Source organism: Leucopleurus acutus, assembly GCF_964270905.1.
Source record: "Leucopleurus acutus genome assembly, chromosome: 19".
In the NCBI taxonomy this organism is placed as follows: Eukaryota; Metazoa; Chordata; class Mammalia; order Artiodactyla; family Delphinidae; genus Leucopleurus; species Leucopleurus acutus.
In genome coordinates, this window is record NC_139161.1 from 14,728,657 (window position 1) to 14,749,793 (window position 21,137).

General features: G+C 41.5%; 1 protein-coding gene across 1 annotated transcript in view; it reads right to left on the reverse strand.

Moving 5' to 3' along the window:
* Nucleotides 1-21,137, reverse strand: part of MAP3K3 (mitogen-activated protein kinase kinase kinase 3) — a 60,581-nt gene that overhangs the window by 16,453 nt on the left and 22,991 nt on the right. The window contains exons 5-7 of the mRNA XM_082860483.1: nt 16,497-16,596; nt 11,681-11,794; nt 4,672-4,792 (exon numbers count right to left, since the gene is read on the reverse strand). Coding sequence (XP_082716609.1) covers nt 4,672-4,792; nt 11,681-11,794; nt 16,497-16,596 — 335 coding nt within the window. The remainder of the gene's footprint in view (nt 1-4,671; nt 4,793-11,680; nt 11,795-16,496; nt 16,597-21,137) is intronic.

Here is a 21,137-nt window from a genome sequence, read left to right on the forward strand (position 1 = left end):
TCCATTTGCCTTGTCTGCAGATCTTCCCACAGGGGTCTCTCTTTTGGGTTAACACATTCCCTAGTAGTTTTTTAAATTTTATTTATTTATTTATTATTTATTTTATTTTATTTTTAGCAGACTAACTGGCTTGAAAAAAACCTGGAATTCAAGGTATGTATATTATGATGGAAAAAACAAAAGGTGAACAGGATAGCTGGTTTCAAATATCTGAAAAACTGTCATATGAAAGATGTTATCTGTGTTGCTCAAGAGAGCAGTACTAGAGTCAATGCGTAAAGTGAGAGAAGGCAGAATTTCGCTTCAAAATAAGGATGAACGTCGAATAAAGAGAGCTGTCTAAAATTGGGTTGGGCTTCCTTGCACTTCCTCATTACTGAAAATGTTGCAGTGGGAGCTGAATGACCTGCATGTTTAGTCTTTCACTCATATGCACTGGTAGCACAAGTACATTAATGCTGGTGGAGGAGGAGGGCAGAGAAGCCCCTCCTGTAGGTGGGGAGTTGGATCACTAAGGCTTCTCATTTAACCCCATTTGTATAGCTAGGGCTTCTCCTAGTCCCTCATGCTTAAACCTTGACTTCTCTCTTTCTGTTTCCTTCTATTCCAGAAGGCCTTACCCTGTACCAGCACAGCAAGCACTCAGACATTTGTGGATGAAAATGACAAGTTTGTGTCTCTTACTCTTGGTCTGTCCTTTCCAACCTGGCTGGTACCATGTAACGTCTTCTTCCCACCTTCTCTTACTTTCCCTCCTACTTCTCTGGTCACTCCTTTCCTGCGTCCTTTGCAGGCTCATCCTCCTCTAATTGGCCACTGTCTGGGTTTCTAAGGCTCAGTCCTAGGCCCTCTTCTCTTCTCATTTTGTAGTCTGTTTAGAAACTCTTATCTGGGCCCCTGGCTTCGACTTGACAATTTCCAATTGTTTCTACCTCTGGTTTTCTCCCCTCTGAGCTAGAGATCTGTATAGTTAGCTGCCCATCTGCTATCACCTCTTGGCTGTCTCTCTTTTTAAAAAAAAAAAAAAAAAAACACAAATATGTTTATTGGTGAATTGATAATCATACCAAAATATCCATAATTATACCAATTCAACCTGTCTAAAACTTAAGGTCTGCCCTTCACAGTGCCTGAAACCAGGCTCTCTTCTAGTCTCTGTCTTGGTGAAAGGCACTGCCAATTACCCAAATCCACAAACCAGTAATTTACGTCCTGTTCTCTCAACACCTGAAAATCCAATCCAATACCACAGTGGTTCGTAAACCTTTTGAACTTAGAACCCTTTTCCACTTCTAAAATTTGGGACACCAAAGAGCTTTTATTTATAGAGGTTATATCAATTGATATTTACTGTATCAGAAATAAGGGTCAGGGCTTCCCTGGTGGCGCGGTGGTTGAGAGTCTGCCTGCCGACGCAGGGGACACGGGTTCATGTCCTGGTCTGGGAAGATCCCACATGCAGCGGCTCGGCCGCGCCCGTGAGCCATGGCCGCTGAGCCTGCGCGTCCGGAGTCTGTGCTCCGCAATGGGAGAGACCACAACAGTGAGAGACCCGTGTACCGCAAAAAAAAAAAAAAAAAAAAAAAAAAAAATTAAAAAAAAAAAAAAAGAAATAAGGGTCAAAAAAATTTAAAACACAATAATACACAAGTACACGTTCCATTAGCCATAGAGCAATGACATTACCTCAGGCAGGTAACCTCTGGAAAATTCCACTATATATATGTGAGAGCCAAATCATGTCTTAGTATTATTATGAAAATAGCTTTGACCTTCCAGATCCTAAAAGGATCTCAGGGACCGCCCCCCCCCATGTCCCTAGACCACGATGCCATGTCCTGTTGGCTTTACCTTCTAAATGCCTCAAATCCACCTGTTCCTTCCTCTCTCCACTACCCTCACTAGCCTAATCCACGCTTCTGTCTTCTTTCACCTGGACCACTGCATTAACTAATACGGTTCTCCCTTGGACCCATGCTTGCCCCCTGTGATTGGCTCTCCACACTGTATGCAGTTGGAGCAATCTTTTCAAAATACAAATCCGAATATGCCACCCACTCCTCTTCACTTAAAAATCCTAAGGTGTATTTTCACTGCTTTCAACGTAAGGACCCCAAGGCTCAGTCTCCCTCCCCAGCCTCAGCCCATCCTCCTTTCCCTTGTTCTCAGCTCTCCAGCCCTCAGGGCTTCCTTCTGGTTCTCAAACACACCACACTCCCTCTACCATGAGGCCTCCGCATGGGCAGCTCTCCTGCCTGGAGCTCTCCTCCCTATATCCCCTTTGAGTAAGTCCCCTTCAAGCTCTGGGTCACAGCCTATGGCTTCTCTGGCCCCGAAATCAGGTCACATCCTTCTGCTATACGTGCTCCCAGCACCACACACCTTCTGGTCGCAGCCTGTAATTATAGATGAATCACATCATGACACGTAAGGTCTGACTTCCCACAGGTGGACAAGGGCCATAGGGACGGGAACTGTGTGTTTTGCTTCCCATGATTCTGGCAATTATTTCTTGAATGAATAAATGAACAAATGAGTAAAAATGCAGTTTGACAGGGAGAGGGATACAATAACAAGACAATGTGATAAGCATTAGGATAGAGATGGGTACAAGGGGTCACTGTTCCCAGTGGCTCTCCACTGCCCACCGAACAAGCCCATGTGCAGACAAGGGTCCCCAGCCAAGGCAGGCATTCTTTCCCAGCCTTCTCTACTTCTCCAAATATCAATACACGAGCCAGTCTGAAGGATAAGTGGGATCTCCACCAGCAAATCACTGAAATGCCCTCTCCCCTCATCCTTGCTTATGGAAATCCTCCATAATCTATAAAAATCCCAGAATGCATTTCCCAGGTCGTTCCAGTTAGAAATAATCTCTGCCATTTTCCAGCTTTTAGAAAGGCTGCCAGGCTCTGCCTGCTTCTCTCGTCAAACCCACCACTCCAAACCACCTGGGGTTCTCAGAAGCCACCACCTTCTTCTGTGATCGTGCCTGGCAGATGCCCTTTTCTGTGCCCGGAGTATCTGTCCCTGCACTCAGTAAATCTTCCTTAGTTTGTCAGCTCTGATGTTCCCTCTCTTTAGCGAAACCTTTCCCCAAAGTCCTGGGCGCCGTTGGTTACTGCCTGCTCTGTGCTCCCGCACCACTCTCAGCCTCCCAGATGCCTCCACCATGGCACTCATGCCAGCCCAAAGGCTGGTGCCTAATGCTTGCTGACTGAAGGAACCCAGGATCTGTGTGTGCTGGGAGGCTGTGTTGCCCATTCTCTAGATAGATAGGAACTCGTTCATAGAAATCTTACTCCCCCCGTAAGATTTTAGCACTCTCAGACAAGGAAATTCCATATACGGCCCCTACAGTGAGGGCCCAGCATGTAGCTTCCACACACAAGTCACAGGAAATTGCTCAGGAGCCGGAGGCCCAATCACTGCCCTGTGTCCATCCTCACAGCTTACTCTGCAAAGGAGCAATGCTGCCCTCCTCCAGCCCCTTGCTCTCTACAAGGGCTCTGGAACAGAGGCCAAACTAGCAGAGATTCCCAGGTTCCAGGGCACCTGGATTTTAGGGCCAGAGATACTCTAGATAAGGTTTCCTTGTTGGGGTGCTGGCTCTCTCCTCAACCAGCTTATTGAAAACGCAGCCACCAATTATCCACAATGTTAGGGAAATATGAAACACATATACAGACTTTCAGCTTGGCAACACTTACTACCAGTGCTTGCTAGGGTTCCAGAAATTACTCAGTGAGGCAAAGTCAGTGCCTCAGCAACACATTCTTCCGGCTGCCCCCCGAGGAGGCTTATCACTCCCAGACAAGCTCAGTGACAGGACTGATGCTCAGACCTCCCCAAGTTCAGCTCAAGATCTCCAGAGAGCAGTTCAGTTTGATGCAATTCTACCTGTATGGATAGAACCTGTATGGACAGCAGCAGGGGTCTCAGCGACGTTAGGGCAGCAACCTCAACAGAAATATTGTTAAGGCCGGACTTCCCTCTTGAAACAAACTGCACAATTCAAGAAATGAGCTTTCTCCTCAGACTGTGGGAAATGGGATCCAGAGCAAACCTGGATTGCCTGGTATAATGCACAGACCTGATTTAGATTCCTTTCCTGGGGAGACCTGTCAGCAGCTTTGTAGCTTTCTTCCTAATGAGCCAACTGTATTTACGTCAACAGTCTCCTGTCCTTCCCAGACAACTTAGTTTGACTCTCCAGGAGTTTCATTGGAGAAACTTTGTCCCATCTTCCTTGAAGCATTAGGACTCCTCAGGAATCACAAGCAAGAGGTTTGATGTCAAAACTCAATCTTGGACCTGATTCGTAACTTCACAAGTCCCCAGTCCTTTGGGGAAAGAATGGTCAAAAACGAGGGTCTACTGCTGCTGGAGGTCTTCGAGCAGATGTTTGAGGAGATCACTTTTTCAGGGCTGTTGAAAAGGAATTTGATTTTGCCACCACATCATGAGAGCGTAAGCTCCTGGAGGGTCAGGACTCCATCCCAGTCACTTGTCTATTTCTTCTCCCCAAAGAAAAGCATGGAACATTATTCTGAACAGCGTAGCAGTCAATAACGTTTGATGACTGTTTTTTAATAATTTTTAAAAAGAATATTTAAAAAAATACATGGGCAGATAAATTAGATGAGAGGAAAAAAGGGGTGAGATACTCACTGACAGAGAGGTGCCTGCTCCTGGGCTCAGGGGGCTGGTAGATGGTATTTATGTCTCCCGCAGACTGGGAAGCTTTGATTCGCACCTGCCTGGACACCCCGGAGTGGGGAGGGGAACTGGTCTGCAAGATAAGAGGAAAAAGGCTGAGCTCGTTAAGCAGGCAGGCTTAGAAAGGCCCCCCGCCCCTCCCTGGGCCTCCCCATGCTCTCAGCCGCCATCACGCTTTCAATACATGAGCTACCCAGCTTTCCCTCAAATCTCACTCCTCAACTCATCTTGGCAAATCACTGTTTACTCAATGTAGTTATCCAGCTTCACTGATATAGAGCACTGAGACTCAGTGCTCCAACTTATTAGGTGATGACCCAGACACAGAAGAATAACAGGCATTCCTGTAATAATGTGCCAAACAGAAAAGCGTTGTAAATACCCTCTCATAAAACTCTCCAGAGAGCTTGGGAAGAATAGCAGGAAAAGCAGGAAATTATTTCAGTGGCAAGATCACCTGCCACGTGGGGGGTCAGAATGGAGAATGGTGGCAACTTCTGCACCAAAAATTCTGGCTGATAAACTTAAAAAATAGCTTGATGTGCTGCTTCTTCCCCAACCATAATCACTCCTGGAAAATTAAGGTAAGAAGGTCTCAGATGCTTCATATTACTGGGGTTTACATGTGAACCATCTCAGGATTGTGTTCATCTCAGAAAGGCTATCAAGGCACCATTCTGCCAGAGGTCAAGGACTTCAGAACAGGGTCAGCAGCCTTGCCACATCTACCTCACTTTGCACTGACCCAGCTGGGCCTCAAGGTGAGCCCTTGAGAGAAAACAAAGCAACAGAAAGGGACCCTTGCACTGCGAAAGCTTAAAACTGAAGCTTGAAGGTGAGCAAGTGATGTCAGGATGTGCTCATAAATAAGCAGAGCACTGTGCAGAGTGGGAGCTCAGAATTTATAAATAATTTGGGTCAAAGTTTCTACTTGTTTCTCTCTCTCTCTTACCTCCTGTAAGAAAAAAAAAAAGGTCCAACCTAAACAAACTATATCCTGTCCTCCAGGAAAAAGGCTTCCCGCTCTCAGGGCTAAGTTCAGCTGCCAAGCAGCCTCCTCTAGTCCCCCCACGCCAGACTCTATCACATGCAGGGCTGTCTTGACAAACTGTCTTGCTCTAACGGGAAGTCAGACCAAGGGGAAGTGAGTGTTCTTGCTAAAGCCTCCAATGTGCAATAGCTCTCTGCCGAGGGTCAGAAAGGAAAAAACAATCAAAGCCACACGCTGGGGAAGCAGGCCAGTGAAGGGCAAGGAAAAAGCCACAGCCTTAGAGTCAGAAAGAGGAGAGCTGCACGCTGAGCACCCCAAGGACACCTGCTTAGACACGGGGCCTTACACAGGGTGGGAATTCAATACATCTTGGCAACATGAATCTGAAACGTATCAAAGAACATAGATTCTAAACTCTCAATTTTAAATCTAAAAGCTGAGCCAGGAGAGGAGGTTCAACAGCCAGCATGAGCGTAGGTTTCTAAAACGAAAGGCTGACTGTGGCAACAGTGGGAAAACAGATGAAGGGAATCAGGGAAGGTTTCAAAGCAGGGCTTCTCACATTTTCGTGTGCACACAGATCACCTGGGACCTTGATGAAGTGCAGATTGTGATTCAGTAGGTCTGGGCTGGGGCTGAGAATCTGCATTTCTAACAAGCTTTCAGGTGATGCTGACACAGGGCGGCAGCAAGGTCTTAGGAGGTGAGTCACACTTGGGTTTAAGGCAATGGTTCTCAGCCCGAGCCGACCAGCAGAACTGCCTGTGGGATTTTTAACACCTCAGGCCAACTACAACAGAATCTCTGGGGGTAAGGCCGAAGGATTGGTGTTTTTTAAATCTCCCCCAAGTGTTTGTAATAGTCAGTCAAGTTCAGAAAACCCTGATTTAAGGAGATAAAAGAGAATGGCATGGTAAACAAAAATGAGGTTGATGCAAGGATTCAGGGAAACTTGAACAAGACCTAGAAGTGGGCAAGAGAGGAAGGAGGAAGGTGGGACTAGGAAAAATAAAAGGGACCTGTAAGAGAGTGAAAGGAGAGCCAACAGGTATAAAGTGTGTAGCTGGCAGAACATTCTAAAGACAGCAAACAGAATGGTCATTTCATTTGACCATTCAATGAAAACCTCACTGAAAGGCTCTGGGGGTAGCAGTGTGCTGTGGCCGACACAAACAACATGAAAAATTACCAGGGAGCCACATGCACAAAGACTGCAGTCACTGGAAGCGAGGAGATTAGCAGAAAAAGAGATTATAAAAGTTGACCCACAAATCATCTCGATAAAAGATTTGGTGGTGTCAGACAAAGGGAACAGGTGGATTCAATGATGCAGGGGGAAAAGAAGAGGTGTGTGTGTGTTTGCTTTAGTTTGGTTCACGGAAACATGAGCTGAGAAATGGCACCTTGGATGTCACTAGTCCTCTGCTTCAATGGTGGCAACGAGACATTTCCATGATAGACCATGACAGTTATGATAGCTGTGGAAGCATCCAGGTTATTTAATAGATTTACAGCTTTAACATCCATGAATTTATTAAAAGCCTTAAAAAAATCTGCTTTGAAGCTATACAACTTGAATAAAGGATGCCATGTTTATACCCCTTATACACATTCTTATTTCCATTTTGTTCTATGATAATCCTCAATATTCAAGGGGCTCATCCAAACTGAGATTAGGTGAACAAATCTGTGTTTTTATTATCCCTGCTCTTCAATGCGTCACAGACTTTGTTTATACATACGTATGCTTCGGCTTCCTTTCCCGACTAAAGAGTTCCAGGCTTTTTAGGCCATACACATATATACACATATAAAACTGACCCCAACCCCTTAAAAAGTTTGTCTTCTCTTGGACCTTTCCTAGCTCAGTTAACCTTCTGAGCTGTGGGGAAGAGAATGACACATCTCACAAGTTTTCCTCACGGGCAACATTATACTTTCTGTTCTGTTTCTAATGAACTGTGGAAGAACCTGGGTGAGGTTTTCCAAGGACTACAATAATTCTAAGATCCCTTTCCTGGATGGTATCTAATACATACTGGACTATAGTCAGAACATCTGGATTCAAGACCAGCTCTGTCACTATCTACTGTTTCACCTAGGCCAAATCACTCTAAGCCTCAGTTTCCCCAGGGGGTAGACTGGCGATAACAGATGCCTAACCAACCACTCAAAGCTGCAAAAACCAAATGAGAGTTGAAAGTACCTTATACATGTAAAGTGTAATGATTTTTAAACAGGGGCCAGACTGAAGGTATTCTGCCCAACAAGTTTCGTTCTAACTTCCTGCACTTGCCCCATTAGTTTCTTGGAAAACTGAAAATAACTACCATTTAGATTATCCTTGATATTTTGAACTTAAATAGTGTCAAATTCATTGATGGGAAATTTGGGAAGTGGGCAACATTTAGATGAGAAGATTATAAGTTTACTTTTGTCAGAGAGAATATGAGGTAACAAAACAAAATGCCATTCACAGTTTAAGATGGTTGGGTATTTAGTTTTTATCATATGCAGGTACAAGTGACAACAGAATGTTAAGCTTGAGATTATGTTATGACAGTGGAAAGGTCGAGAAAGTTATAAGAAAGTCAAGAGCAGAAAGATAAATTAAGAGTTAGATGCACACATGTTTAGAAAAGAAGTCTGTAATAGGAAAACAGCTAAGAGTTGATGGCCCAAGGCAGAGGGCTAGGGCAGCAAGAACTACTGAAGGAGACGGTGAAGTATCTTAAAATGGCAGTAAAACCAAGGCTAGAGAAAGACTCTTCAGACTAAGAGGAGGTTCTGTGATTGCCCAAATCCAGGAGTTCTCAGGTAAAAACAATATTGAAGCCTAAGACCTGGCCTTGGCCAGGTGCGATGGGAGGAGTATGACTTTCCACCTTGGTGAGGGATGAAGACAGAGGAAAGATCAGAAGCTGTCATAGAAGGATCAATAAAAAAGGAATCTGGAGAGTAGAAAGAGATAGTACATTTAGAAACAGGAATAAGAAGGGAAGTAAAGGTATAGGTGATAACAAAAGGTGGATGAGTTGACAGATTGCTAAAAATGGAGGAAACTAAGTAGAGAACAAAGTGGCTCACAGTTACCATCAAGAGGAGATGAAGACCAGGTTGATATGGTATCCTGGAGAAGTGTATGTAAAGTGTGATCTGTGGGCTGGTGCCAGGGTACAACCTGTGGTGTATACCAGTCCTCAACAAGGTAAATACCAAAATGGAAGAGTAACTCTTTAAGCACTTTTACAACAATTTGGCAGTGACTCATGTCTATTGAACTTAACAATAAAAGTTGTGGGCTTGTATTTTATACGTCTCTAGTTAAATTTTCCATTTTACTTTTCACGTTTTTAAAAAAGAATTGGTCCATAAAAGATTAGAAACTAGAAGAAAACTGATATTTCATCACAAACAGAGAAGCACTTCCAGAAGTAGGACTCCTAAGCACGTAGCAATTTTGGATCATGATACCTCTGTTTATTGAGAAGCCTGAGGTCTAGCTGAGGAAGTCCTCAAGGAAAGATTTCATCACCACCAATGCCACTATTAGTCTTAAATGCAAATCTTTATAAATGCAAAAAAAGGAGTAGCTTAAGTGTTCCAACAGTAGCAAAAATGGTTATTTAATTAAATTATGGTATATCCACTCAACGGACTTATGCATCCTTATAAATTATAATCATGAAGACTGTATATTAACAGAAAAATGTACATGACAATGTTAAGTGAAAAATTAAAGTAGAATATTGTATAAATACCATGACAACACTTATAGTGTGTATACATATGGCCAAAGAGGGGCGTATGCAAAAATCAATCAATGTGTTACGGTGCTAGGATTATGTAAGACGGTCCTCTTTTTTTTTTAAGTTTACAACAACTTATACTGACTTTATAATAATTTTAAAAAATACACATCCTTAGAGAGAGAGGCATCAACGTGGCACTTATTTTATGTGATATCTAATGCCACACCATCAGTGTCAGAGCTTAGATGGTCATCTTTCAAACAGCTCTGGTGTTGCAGCAGTATCTGTAGCTGAGTGCACCCCTTAATGGATGGGAAAGCGAATGCAAAGAACCAGTTGTCTACAGTTTCTCATCAGGGGAGTGGAGGGATCACAATCAGGGGTGCTAGCTCCCAGTTAAACAATCACATCATTAAACTCAACCCCAATTCCAGCTTCTTCTGTAAAGAAGGGGTTGGCAGAATATGATTTCTGCTTGACTCCTGCTAACAATTCAAGAAGTATTCACTGTGTTCTCTTAAGAGGATGGGTTCCAAAACAAGACACAGCTCCCGTTCTCAAGGAGCTTATAATCTTTTGGGGTAAAACTTACAAATATGCAACAACTAGAGGGCAATTACTCAGGAACCCATAAACTAGTGTGCAAATTATATCCAATGACTAAAGGAACAGGGAATAATGAAAATGGTCTCAGTCAAAAATACTGACCAAACTGCAGCAGGTAAATCAAGCTAGAGCCTTAAAAAAGGTTGACCATGGTCTGGCAAAGAGGAAGCAGGAAGAACTGCAGAATAGTGGAAGTATGCTGAAGAACCTGGAAAGATGAGACTGGGGAGCTGAGAGGAAGGGTAGTGATAACCCTTGGGTGCCAGGCTAAATTTAGATCTTACATGATAGGCAACGAGGAAGGCCTACAAGGAGCAGGTGAGTAACTTGAACAGAGAAATGAAATAATAAAGTATATATTTTACTTCAGAATACTTCCCAAAACACATCCAGAAAAGAAGACATTGTGAGAGAGAAGACCAGTCCTCATGCTCAAGGACACTTCTATAATATGAGAAAATGTCTTCTTTACTCTAAGCCTTCCTAACCGCATTCTCCTGTGTCTTTCGCTAATCAATAGACAGTCCAAGGTGTCTTTAAAAATAAATGGTCAGGGGCTTCCCTGGTGGCGCAGTGGTTGAGAGTCCGCCTGCCGATGCAGGGGACACGGGTTCGTGCCCCGGTCCAGGAGGATCCCACATGCCGCGGAGCGGCTGGGCCCGTGAGCCATGGCCACTGAGCCTGCGCGTCCGGAGCCTGTGCTCCGCAAGGGGAGAGGCCACAGCGGTGAGAGGCCTGCGTACCACTAACTAACTAACTAACTAACTAACTAACTAAATAAATAAATAGTCAGCATAAAGCACCATTCCATCTAAACTCTGTCCTGGTATGGGGCGTCCATAGTTCTCAGACAGTAATGTCAGCTGTCCACAGTTGGCTGTCTTCAAGCATAAGGAAAGGAAAGAGTGCCAAGAAACCTTCAGGAACATGCATCTGAAGAAAACTGGTAGAGCCATCAGTGATTAGAAGACAGACCCAGATTACAAGCATTCTTCTGAAATGTAGGCCCCCAGGGACCCTTTAGAGAGGAAACTACATAAGGGATGATCCCTCACTTCTGAAGGCCCCCACAGATTGCTGCCATTTGGTAAGGTAGCAGCTGGTAAATTACAAGAGGCCCTTTAGCCCATGGCCTTTTTTCCACTGAACAGAAGGGAAAGTTTGTTTCCTACATGTGTCCCAAGGGAAAGTCACGGTTGCCGAGGAGTTGTGGGAGTTGGGTTTACAAAGCATGATAGTCTCAAATCCTTGACAGCCTCTACTAATCAGCTCCCCCACGCTGAGCAAATCTCTCTTGCTGGGGTCCAAATCTAGTCGAAAGAACACAAATACAGAGAAAAAGAATTTCCTCCTTTATCATAAAATGTTTCCCTTCCTCCCACACCACAAGCCAAGTCACCTTCAGTTGCAATTTTAACACCAATGATCTGGCTTCGCAGTAAAATCAAATGCAGAAGGCTAAATGGCTACTGACCCAGTGGGCTGGGCCATACCTACGTTCTCGCTTTAGCAGTGACTAAGGAACACAAAATTCTGTCAAGGAAGCAAGGTGGACTCCTGAAGGACAGCAAGCTTTGTCTTCAGCTGTCAGGCCGTGACAGGGGCTACTTACATGATTTCTGTCCTGGGACAGCAGCAATATCCTAAGGCTTTTCATGCTTGAGCTTCTATCCAAAATATCAATTGCTTTATCAAGATCATCTTGGTTCTTCAGCAGGATGGAGAGCTGTGACACAGGACACAGAAAAAGGAAATCACATAAAACATAAGTCTTTAGTTTGCAAAAATAAGCAACAAAAAAATAAATTTGGAGGAAAACAGTCTCAGTGGATACTATGGGGTCTTAAAAGATCTAATTGAAACCACAGAGATATTTTCTTTTCCTTTTTATTAAGTTTACAATTCAAAGATTTTTGGTAAATTTACAGAGTTGTACAACCATCACCACAATTCAATTTCAAAACATTTCCATTGCTCCAAAAAGATCTCCTGTGCCCATTCATAGTCACTCCCCTTTTCTACCTCTTACCCCAGGCCACCACTAATCTACTTTCTGTCTCTAGAGATTTGCATTTTCTGGACATTTCATATAAATGAAATCACACAATTCATATTCAATTCAATTCAATTCATAGCCTTTTGCATCTAGCTTCCTTCACTTTGCTTAACGTTTTTGAGTTCATCCATGCTGTAGCACATATCAGTACTTTATTTCAAGGTATTTTTTTTTGATGGTATAAAAATATTTTTTTAAATATTTTCAGTTTTTTAAAAAATTTTTATTTGAGTATAGTGGCTTTACAATATTGTGTTAGTTTCTACTGTACAGCAAAGTGAAACAGCTATACGTATACATATATCCCCTCTTTTTTGGATTTCCTTCCCATTTAGGTCACCACAGAGCACTGAGTAGAGGTCCCTGAGCTATACAGTACGTTCTCATTAGTTATCTATTTTATACATAGTATCGATAGTGTATATATGTCAATCCCAATCTCCCAATTCATCCCACCCCCCCCCAAGATATTTTCTAAGAAAAGCTTCGTCTCTAAAAATACCCTTTACTCCAAAGCATCAAATCCGAAACAGTTATAGGCCCCATATTTCTTCCTAGATTAAGCAGTAGAATCATGTCCCATTCTACCCTGTGCTGACATTAACAGAATAAGCAGAAAAGGCACAGGAGGAGGAGGGGTCAGGCAGAGGATGAAAACGTTACTCAAATAAGAACACAAACTTAGACTGCATAGAAGGGTTTAGTATCTTAATGTATAAAGGTTAAAAAAAATCAGTGACTAGAACGAAAAACTACTTCCTCTGTTTTCATTCCACTGAAGTATTAAAGAGATGGTTCTTGAGGGTACAGATAAGCCTCACTCACTGTTAGAAGCAGAAGATATTATGAGTACTTAGTATTAAAAGATGCAAAACTATGCTTTGCCTAAGACCTAAAAAATGTCAGATCTTATGTATTTGTGGCAAACATAAAGCAAAAATCCAATTAATTTCTTCAGTTCCCCATTCAGAATACAAGGAAATGAGAACTCTAAACCCCAGGCCAGGAAAAAACAAATAGTAAAAACAGTATTTAAAATAAAACCTCAAGACAACCCATGGAATGGGAGAAAATTTTACAAATCATATCATATTGTAAAAGAATTCCTTCCTGGGTAACACTCAAAGTAGGGATAAATAAGGACTGGTGTTGGGGGAGGTGGGGAAGGGGTGGGTGGAGACAGGGGAAGATAAAGAAATTACTGGAGTAGGTTTTAACTTAAAAAAAAAAACCTACAATTTTGCAAATGTATGATAAGGGTCTAGTATCCAGAATATATAAAGAACTCTTACAATTCAACAATAAAAGGACAAACAATCCAATTTTTTAAAAGGGCAAAGGATTTGAATAGATATTTGTCCAAAGAAAATAAACAAATGGCTAATAAGCACATAAAAAGCTACTCAACATCGTTAGTCATTAAGGAAATGAAAGTTAAAAACCACAATAAGATACCACTTCACGTCTACTAGGATGGCTATAATTTTTTTAAAAAAGAAAAAAAAAAAGAGAGAATCACAAGTATTGGTGATGATGTAGAGAAATTGCAACCCTCGTACATTGCTGGTAGAAATGTAAAGTGGTACCAGTTGATATGCGAAAGTTGGGCAGTTCCTCCAAAAGTTAAATACAGAGTTTCTACAAGAACCATCATTCCACTCAGGTATATTTTAGAGAATTGAAAACATTTGTTCATATAAAAATTTGTACACAAATGTTCATAGCAGCATTATTTATAATAGCCAAAAGTGAAAACAACTCAAGTGTCCATCAACAGATAAATGGATACACAAAATGTGGTACATCCATATAATGGAATATTATTCAGCCATAAAAATGAATGAAGTATGAGACATGCTACAACATAGATGAGCCTTGAAAACATGCTTAGTGAAAGAAGCCAAACACAAAAGGCCACATATTGTGTGATTCCATATATATGAAATGTTCATAATAGGCAAATCCAGAGAGGCAGAAAGTAAATAAGTGGTTGCCAGGGACTGGGGAGTGGGGAGAATGGGAAGTGACTCCTAAGAACTACAGGATTTCTCTTTGGGGTGATGAAAAAGTTTTGGAATCAGGTAGTGATGTTAGTTACACAACTCTGTGAATACACTAAAACCACTGAATTATACAGTTTAAAATGTAAATTTAAAAATAAGAGTAAATTCTATGGCAGGCGAATTATATCTCAATAAAGCTATTATTACAAAAATATAAACATAAATAAAATAAAATCTCAACAGATTTTTTCATTTGTCGTTCACAAATCCTGACAAGGCAGGGTTTAGAGGGCAAAGAAAAGAAAAATAGTTGAGACATTTGAAATTAATAAGATGTAAGTAAATTAGTCAATTCTTGGTCACTGACATTAGCAGACTACGGAAAGACGTGAATGATTTAAAATAGTAACAATTATGGGAGTTCCCTGGTGGTCTAGTGGTTAGGATTCCAGGCTTTCACTGCCATGGACCAGGTTCAATCCCTGGTCGGGGAACTGAGATCCTGCAAGCCGTGCAGCACAGCCAAAAAACAAAAACAAAAAACAACAAAAAACAAAGTGATGAAAAATAAATGCTCAAATAAATTAGTCTTCACTGACTCAAAAAATAATGACAATTACTTATATTTGGCTTTAAAATCAATATCTGTATAAACATTTGAATAAAGGAATGCTCAACATTCTGGGCAGTCATTCCCTTGGCAAAAGAGTTTGAAAATGGATTTTGGGACATCTGAAATTCTTAATGGAAATATTAATGGAAAGAGAAACAAGTGGTACTAAATCATCCAGAAAAGTCTTTACTAACTAAAGAACACCTTCTTTAATGCTGATTGGCTAGCTGACTTCAGCCTCACTTTCTTATATAGTCACTGATGCTTGAGCTGCAATTTTTTAAACTTCTATGGATTTGACATTTGTATTTGGGGGGGAGTTCTCAAATCCTGTATTTAAAATGTGTTACTTTACATACTTTAAAATACTTACATCTGTGTTATTTATTAACTATAGAGTTAGTGGTTTATTTTTCAAATTTGCTGTATTTCTAAAATTTATCCAAAAAGCAAAAATCAGATGGTGTTATTTTTGTTAGCTATTTGGCAGTGCATATATCCAGTTGTGGTTGTACATTTTATATGAAGAGGACCACAGAGTTTTTGCCAACAAATGTCATCTCCTACAGATTTAAGCCCCAAAGTAGAGGAAATTCTTAACTTTTCAACCAATAAAATAAAACTACAAAGTAAGGGGACTTCCCTGGTGGCGCAGTGGTTAAGAATCTGCCTGCCAATGCAGGGGACATGGGTTCAAGCCCTGGTCCGGGAAGATCCCACATGCCGCGGAGCAACTAAGCCTGTGCGCCACAACTACTGAGGCTGTGCTCTGGAGCCTGCAAGGCACAACTACTGAGCCCACGTGCCACAACTACTGAAGCCTGAGTGCCTAGAGTCCATGCTCTGCAACAAGAGAAGCTACTGCAATGAGCAGACCGCGCACCGCAACGAAGAGTAGCCCCTGCTCACCGAAATTAGAGAAACACCGCACAGCTACTAAGACCCAACCCAGCCAAAAATAAATAAATTAAAATAAATAAATTTAAAAAATAGAAAAACTACAAAGTAAGGACCTGACTCTCAAAGAGCCACGAGGTTGCCCAGCTTTCCTGTCTTTCCCCCCAACTCAGTTCCCTCAAGGTGCAGGCTCCTTATTGGGCACAAACAGTGCCTTTCAGACTAATGCAAAGCACCAGCCTAAGCAGACTGCAGCCTCTAGTACGTTCCTTGGAGCTGGGAAAGCAGCCAAGTAACTGACATTCAAAAGAATTCCTTCCTGGGTGATGTTCAAAGTATGAATAAATAAAATGGCTGTTGGGCGGGGTTAGGAGGACTAAGAGTTAAAGAAATCATTAGAGTAGGTGCTAACGTTTGGAACCAGCTACAGTTAGAAGTTAAACTCTGAGAGAAGAATCCAGCATTTATGCCTGTCAATAGAGGATCTACCCACCAGTTTTCCACACCTCCCCAGCCCTTCTGAACCCTCTGCTACTAAGGCTGTGCTGGAAGGAAAAAGATAACCTACAAAATGTAAAGGAGACAATATAAGCCCTGACCCTAATCGCGTACCTGATTCCACCATGGAGTATTAGAGCTACCAGCATTCAATGAGCAGAGGGAATGGACATAGCTATGTAACCTCCCATGTAATAAAAAAGAGAAATCGCAGAATTACTGGAATTAAGGAAAGAGGCTCCAAAAAATGAAAACCTGAAGATGACATTAAAGGAACAAACTAGGAAATCCTCAGTTAAACAGAGAGAAAAAAGGTAGGCAGCTGGGCCTCCCTTGCCCGCACACCATCCATCTTTCGTACCTCATTGTTCATGTAATGTAGATCAAGAGGCTGCCCAAACACTGTCGTCACCTTGTGCTCCACATCTTCATATCTTACAGGCCGGCTGAATGCTATAATTCTGAAAAGGAACAGAAATCATGGTTAACTGTATATTTTAAATGCAGGGTTTAGAAGCTATGGCTCCTGAGTGTTATCTTCCTTTTCTTTTCAACATAGAATTCTCTTTTTATTTTTCATGCAGCTTGCCTTTCTCTGTATTTTTTTCTTCTCTTACGTCTACCTTTATCTTTTCACCCTTCTTCTGAGCATCTCTCAGGTTTGTCAATAGTACCTATGAGCAGTACTCAATCTCAGCCATTGTTCTTCCACTTCATCTCAGCTCTTTCGGTCAATGACAGTGCAGTATCATAGGAGGATACCTGGATTTAAAAACTATGCTTCAAATATTCCTGTTAGGAAGAAAACCTGGGGATTGGAGCAGCAGTCCTGAAAACATGGTCTTAACTCCTATAAACAACTCAACTCCAGGACTTGAAAGGTCTCTTCCATTGTTCATTTTTGAGATGCCACAGTAATCTCAATGCTGATTATCCTCAGAACTGACATTTCCTGCCATAGTCACAGGAATTCCCCTTGAGTTGGTTATATGCCTGATCAGTTTTTTCTTAACCAGTGACACATGTGTGCATGTAAGTAGCGTTGATATTGATGCTCTTCTAGAGAGACTCTCTAGGTCAGTTCAAAGAACAATTTCTATAAATAGATGGTAGAGTAAGAACATGTTCAAAGAGGTCTTAAAATGATTTGTCATTAAATGTCACAGCAAAATTTACAAGTGGGGATAGATGAAACAAGGTTGGCAAAATGTTGATAATGTTGAAGTTGGGTGACAGGTCCTTGGGGGTTGAGTATCATATTCTATTTTTGTGTGTGCTTGAAATGTTTTTAATAAAAAGCTTTAATTAATGCATTAGGTTTAACTATATGATACTGGAGGTAGTCAACAATTTTTGCATATAAAAGTGGCAATTTTATATGGGACCAACCCAACACTCTAAAACTTAAATAATTAAAACAAAAATAAGCAAAGAGGGACTTCCCTGGTGACACAGTGGATAAGACTCCACACTCCCAATGCAGGGGGCCTGGGTTCGATCCCTGGTCAGGGAACTAGATCTCACATGCCTTTTGCAAATAAGAGTTCGCATGCCACAACTAAGGAGTCCACGTGCTGCAACTAAGGAGCCCATGAGCCACAACTAAGGAGCCCGCCTGCCGCAACTAAGACCCCACGCAACCAAATAAATATTTAAAAAAAATAAGCAAAGAGATAAACAGAAGAGAATATCAGAAACCCATATATATTATATATATATATATATACATACATATATATATATATGTATAAAGAAAATACAGGATTGAAAAAAATATTAGAGCAGGGAAGGTCTTCCTAAGCATTGCATAAAATAGATAAGACAAAAAGGAAGAAGACAAGTTTGACAACAAAAATTTAAACTTTTGATGGGAAAATAAACCATCAACAAAGTTAAAAAGAGGGCTTCCCTGATGGCGCAGTGGTTGAGAATCTGCCTGCTAATGCAGGGGACACGGGTTCGAGCCCTGGTCTGGGAGGATCCCACATGCCGCGGAGCAACTAGGCCCGTGAGCCACAACTACTGAGCCTGTGTATCTGGAGCCTGTGCTCCGCAACAAGAGAGGCCGCGATAGTGAGAGGCCCGCGTACCACGATGAAGAGTGGCCCCCGCTTGCCACAACTAGAGAAAGCCCTTGCACAGAAACAAAGACCCAACACAGCAAAAATAAATTAATTAATTAATAAACTCCTACCCCCAACATCTTCTTTAAAAAAAAAAAAGTTAAAAAGAAATACCAAACTTGGAGAAAATACTTGCAAAAATCAATAAGAAAAAGACAACCCAATAGAAACACAAGCAAAGGCTATGATGAATGGCTAATAAACACATGAAAAGATGCTTAATGTGATAGGGGAAAATGTATATTAAAACCACCTTAATCTGTTAGCATGTCTAGACTTAGATGAAATCTGACTAGTGTGTGGCGGACTAGCAGCACTCAGCCATCAGCCTCTATAGTTCTTGCCCTCCTCCACACTGACAGGAAGAAGTGCGTGGTTCTCTCATATACTCCCTGCTCCCCCAGACTGGGAAGTGGTATAACCAGAGGAAGAAGCAATAAGCCACAGCAAAGAGGGCTCTAAGCCATTTTTTAAAAAATTTATCTTATTGAAGTATAGTTAATTTTACAATGTTATATTAATTTCTCCTGTATAGCAAAGTGATTCAGTTATACATATACATGCATTATTTTTCATATTCTTTTCCATTATGGTTTATCATAGGATATTGGATATAGTTCCCTGTGCTATACGGTAGGATCTTGTTTATCCATTCTATATATAATAGTTTGCATCTGCTAATCCCAAACTCCCAATCCATCCCTCCCCCACCCCCCTCCCCACTGGCAACCACAAGTCTGTTCTCTATGTCTGCGAGTCTGTTTCTGTTTCATAGACAAGTGCATTTGTGTCATATTTTAGATTCCACATATAAGTGATATCATCTGGTATTTGTCTTTCTCTTTTTTTAAAAGAAATTTATTTATTTATTTATTTTTGGCTGTGTTGGTTCTTCACTGCCGCGTGCGGGCTTCCTCTAGTTGCGGTGATCAGGGGCTACTCTTCCTTGCAGTGCACGGGCTTCTCATTACGGTGGCTTCTCTTGTTGCAGAGCACAGGCTCCAGGAGCGCGGGCTTCAGTAGTTGTGGTGCATGGGCTTAGTTGCTCCATAGCATGTGGGATCTTCCCAGACCAGGGCTCAAACCCATGTCCCCTGCATTGGCAGGCAGATTCTTAACCACTGTGCCACTAGGGAAGTCCTGTCTTTCTCTTTCTGACTTACTTCACTTAGTATGATAATCTTTAGTTCCATCCATGTTGCTGCAAATTGCATTATTTCGTTCTTTTTTATGGCTGAGTAGTATTCCATTGTATATATGTATCACATCCTTTTTGTCCATTCATCTGTCGATGGGCATTTAGGTTGTTTCCATGTCTTGGCTATTGTAAATAGTGCTGCTGTGAACACAGGGGTGCATGTATCTTTTGAATTATAGTTTTGTCTGGCTATATGCCCAGGAGTGGGATTGCTGGATCATATGGCAACTTTACTTTTAGTTTTTTGAGGAATCTCCATACTGTTTTCCATAGTGGCTGCACCAATTTACATTCCCATCGACAGTGTAGGAGGGTTGCCTTTTCTCCACACCCTTTCCAGCATTAGTTATTTGTAGACTTTGTAATGATGGCCATTCTGACCAGTGTGAGGTGATACCTCATTGCAGTTTTGATTTGCACTTCTTTAACAGTTAGCGACGCTGAGCATCTTTTCATGTGCCTGCTGGCAACCTGTATGTCTTCTATGGAGAAATGTCTAACTAGGTCTTCTGCCCATTTTTCGATTGGGCTGTTTGTTTCTTTGTTATTGAGTTGTATGAGCTGTTTGTATATTTTGGAAATTAAGCCTTTGTCAGTTGCATCAATCTGCAAATATTTCCTCCCAGTCCATAGGATGTCTTTTCATTTTGTTTATGGTTTCCTTTGCTGTGCAAAAGCCTGTAAGTTTGATTAGGTCTCATTTGTTTATTTTTGCTTTTATTTCTCTTGCCTTGGCAGACTGACCTAAGAAAACAGTATGATTTATGTCAGAGAATGTTTTGCCTATGTTCTCTTCTAGGAGTTTTATGGTGTCATGTATTATATTTAAGTCTTCAAGCCATTTCAAGTTTATTTTTGTGTATGGTGTAAGGGTGTGTTCTAACTTCACTGATTTACACGTGGCTGTCCAGCTTTCCCAACACCACTTGAAGAGACTCTCTTTTCTCCATTGTATATTCTTGCCTCCTTTGTCAAAGATTAATGGTAGGTAATGTGGGTTTATTGCTGGGCTCTCTACTGTGTGTTCCATTGATTCAAATGTCTGTTTTTGTGCCAATACCATACTGTTTTGATTACTGTAGCTTTGTAGTATTGCCTGAAGTCTGGGAGGGGTATGCCTCTGGCTTTGTTCTTTTTCCTCAGGATTGCTTTGGCAATTCTTAGCCTTTTATGATTCCACATAAATTTTAGGATTATTTGTTCTAGTTCTGTGAAAAATGTCATGGGTAATTTGATAGGTAAGCCATTGGATTTTAATGAAATCTGGCTGGCTGAAATCAGTGGGCACCATAAAAGCTGTTATCATCTAGAACTGCGCTGTTCAGTATGGTAGCCACTAGCCACATGTGGCTATTTAAATTCAAATTAAATTTTAGAATTGGCTCTTTCAGTCCCACTAGCCACATTGCAAGTGCTCACTAGATACATGTGGCAAGTGCCTAGTATACTGGAGAACTCAGCTATAAGTCGGCCCTCCATATCCACAGGTCCATATCTGCAGATCAAAAATATCTGAAAAAAATTCCAGAAAGTTCCAAAGAGCAAAACTTGAATTTGCCACATGCTGGCAACTATTTACATGGCATTTACATTGTATTAGGTATTATAAGTAATCTAGAGATGATTTAAAGTATACACGAAGATGTACATAGGCTATATGCCAAGACTGCACCATTTTACC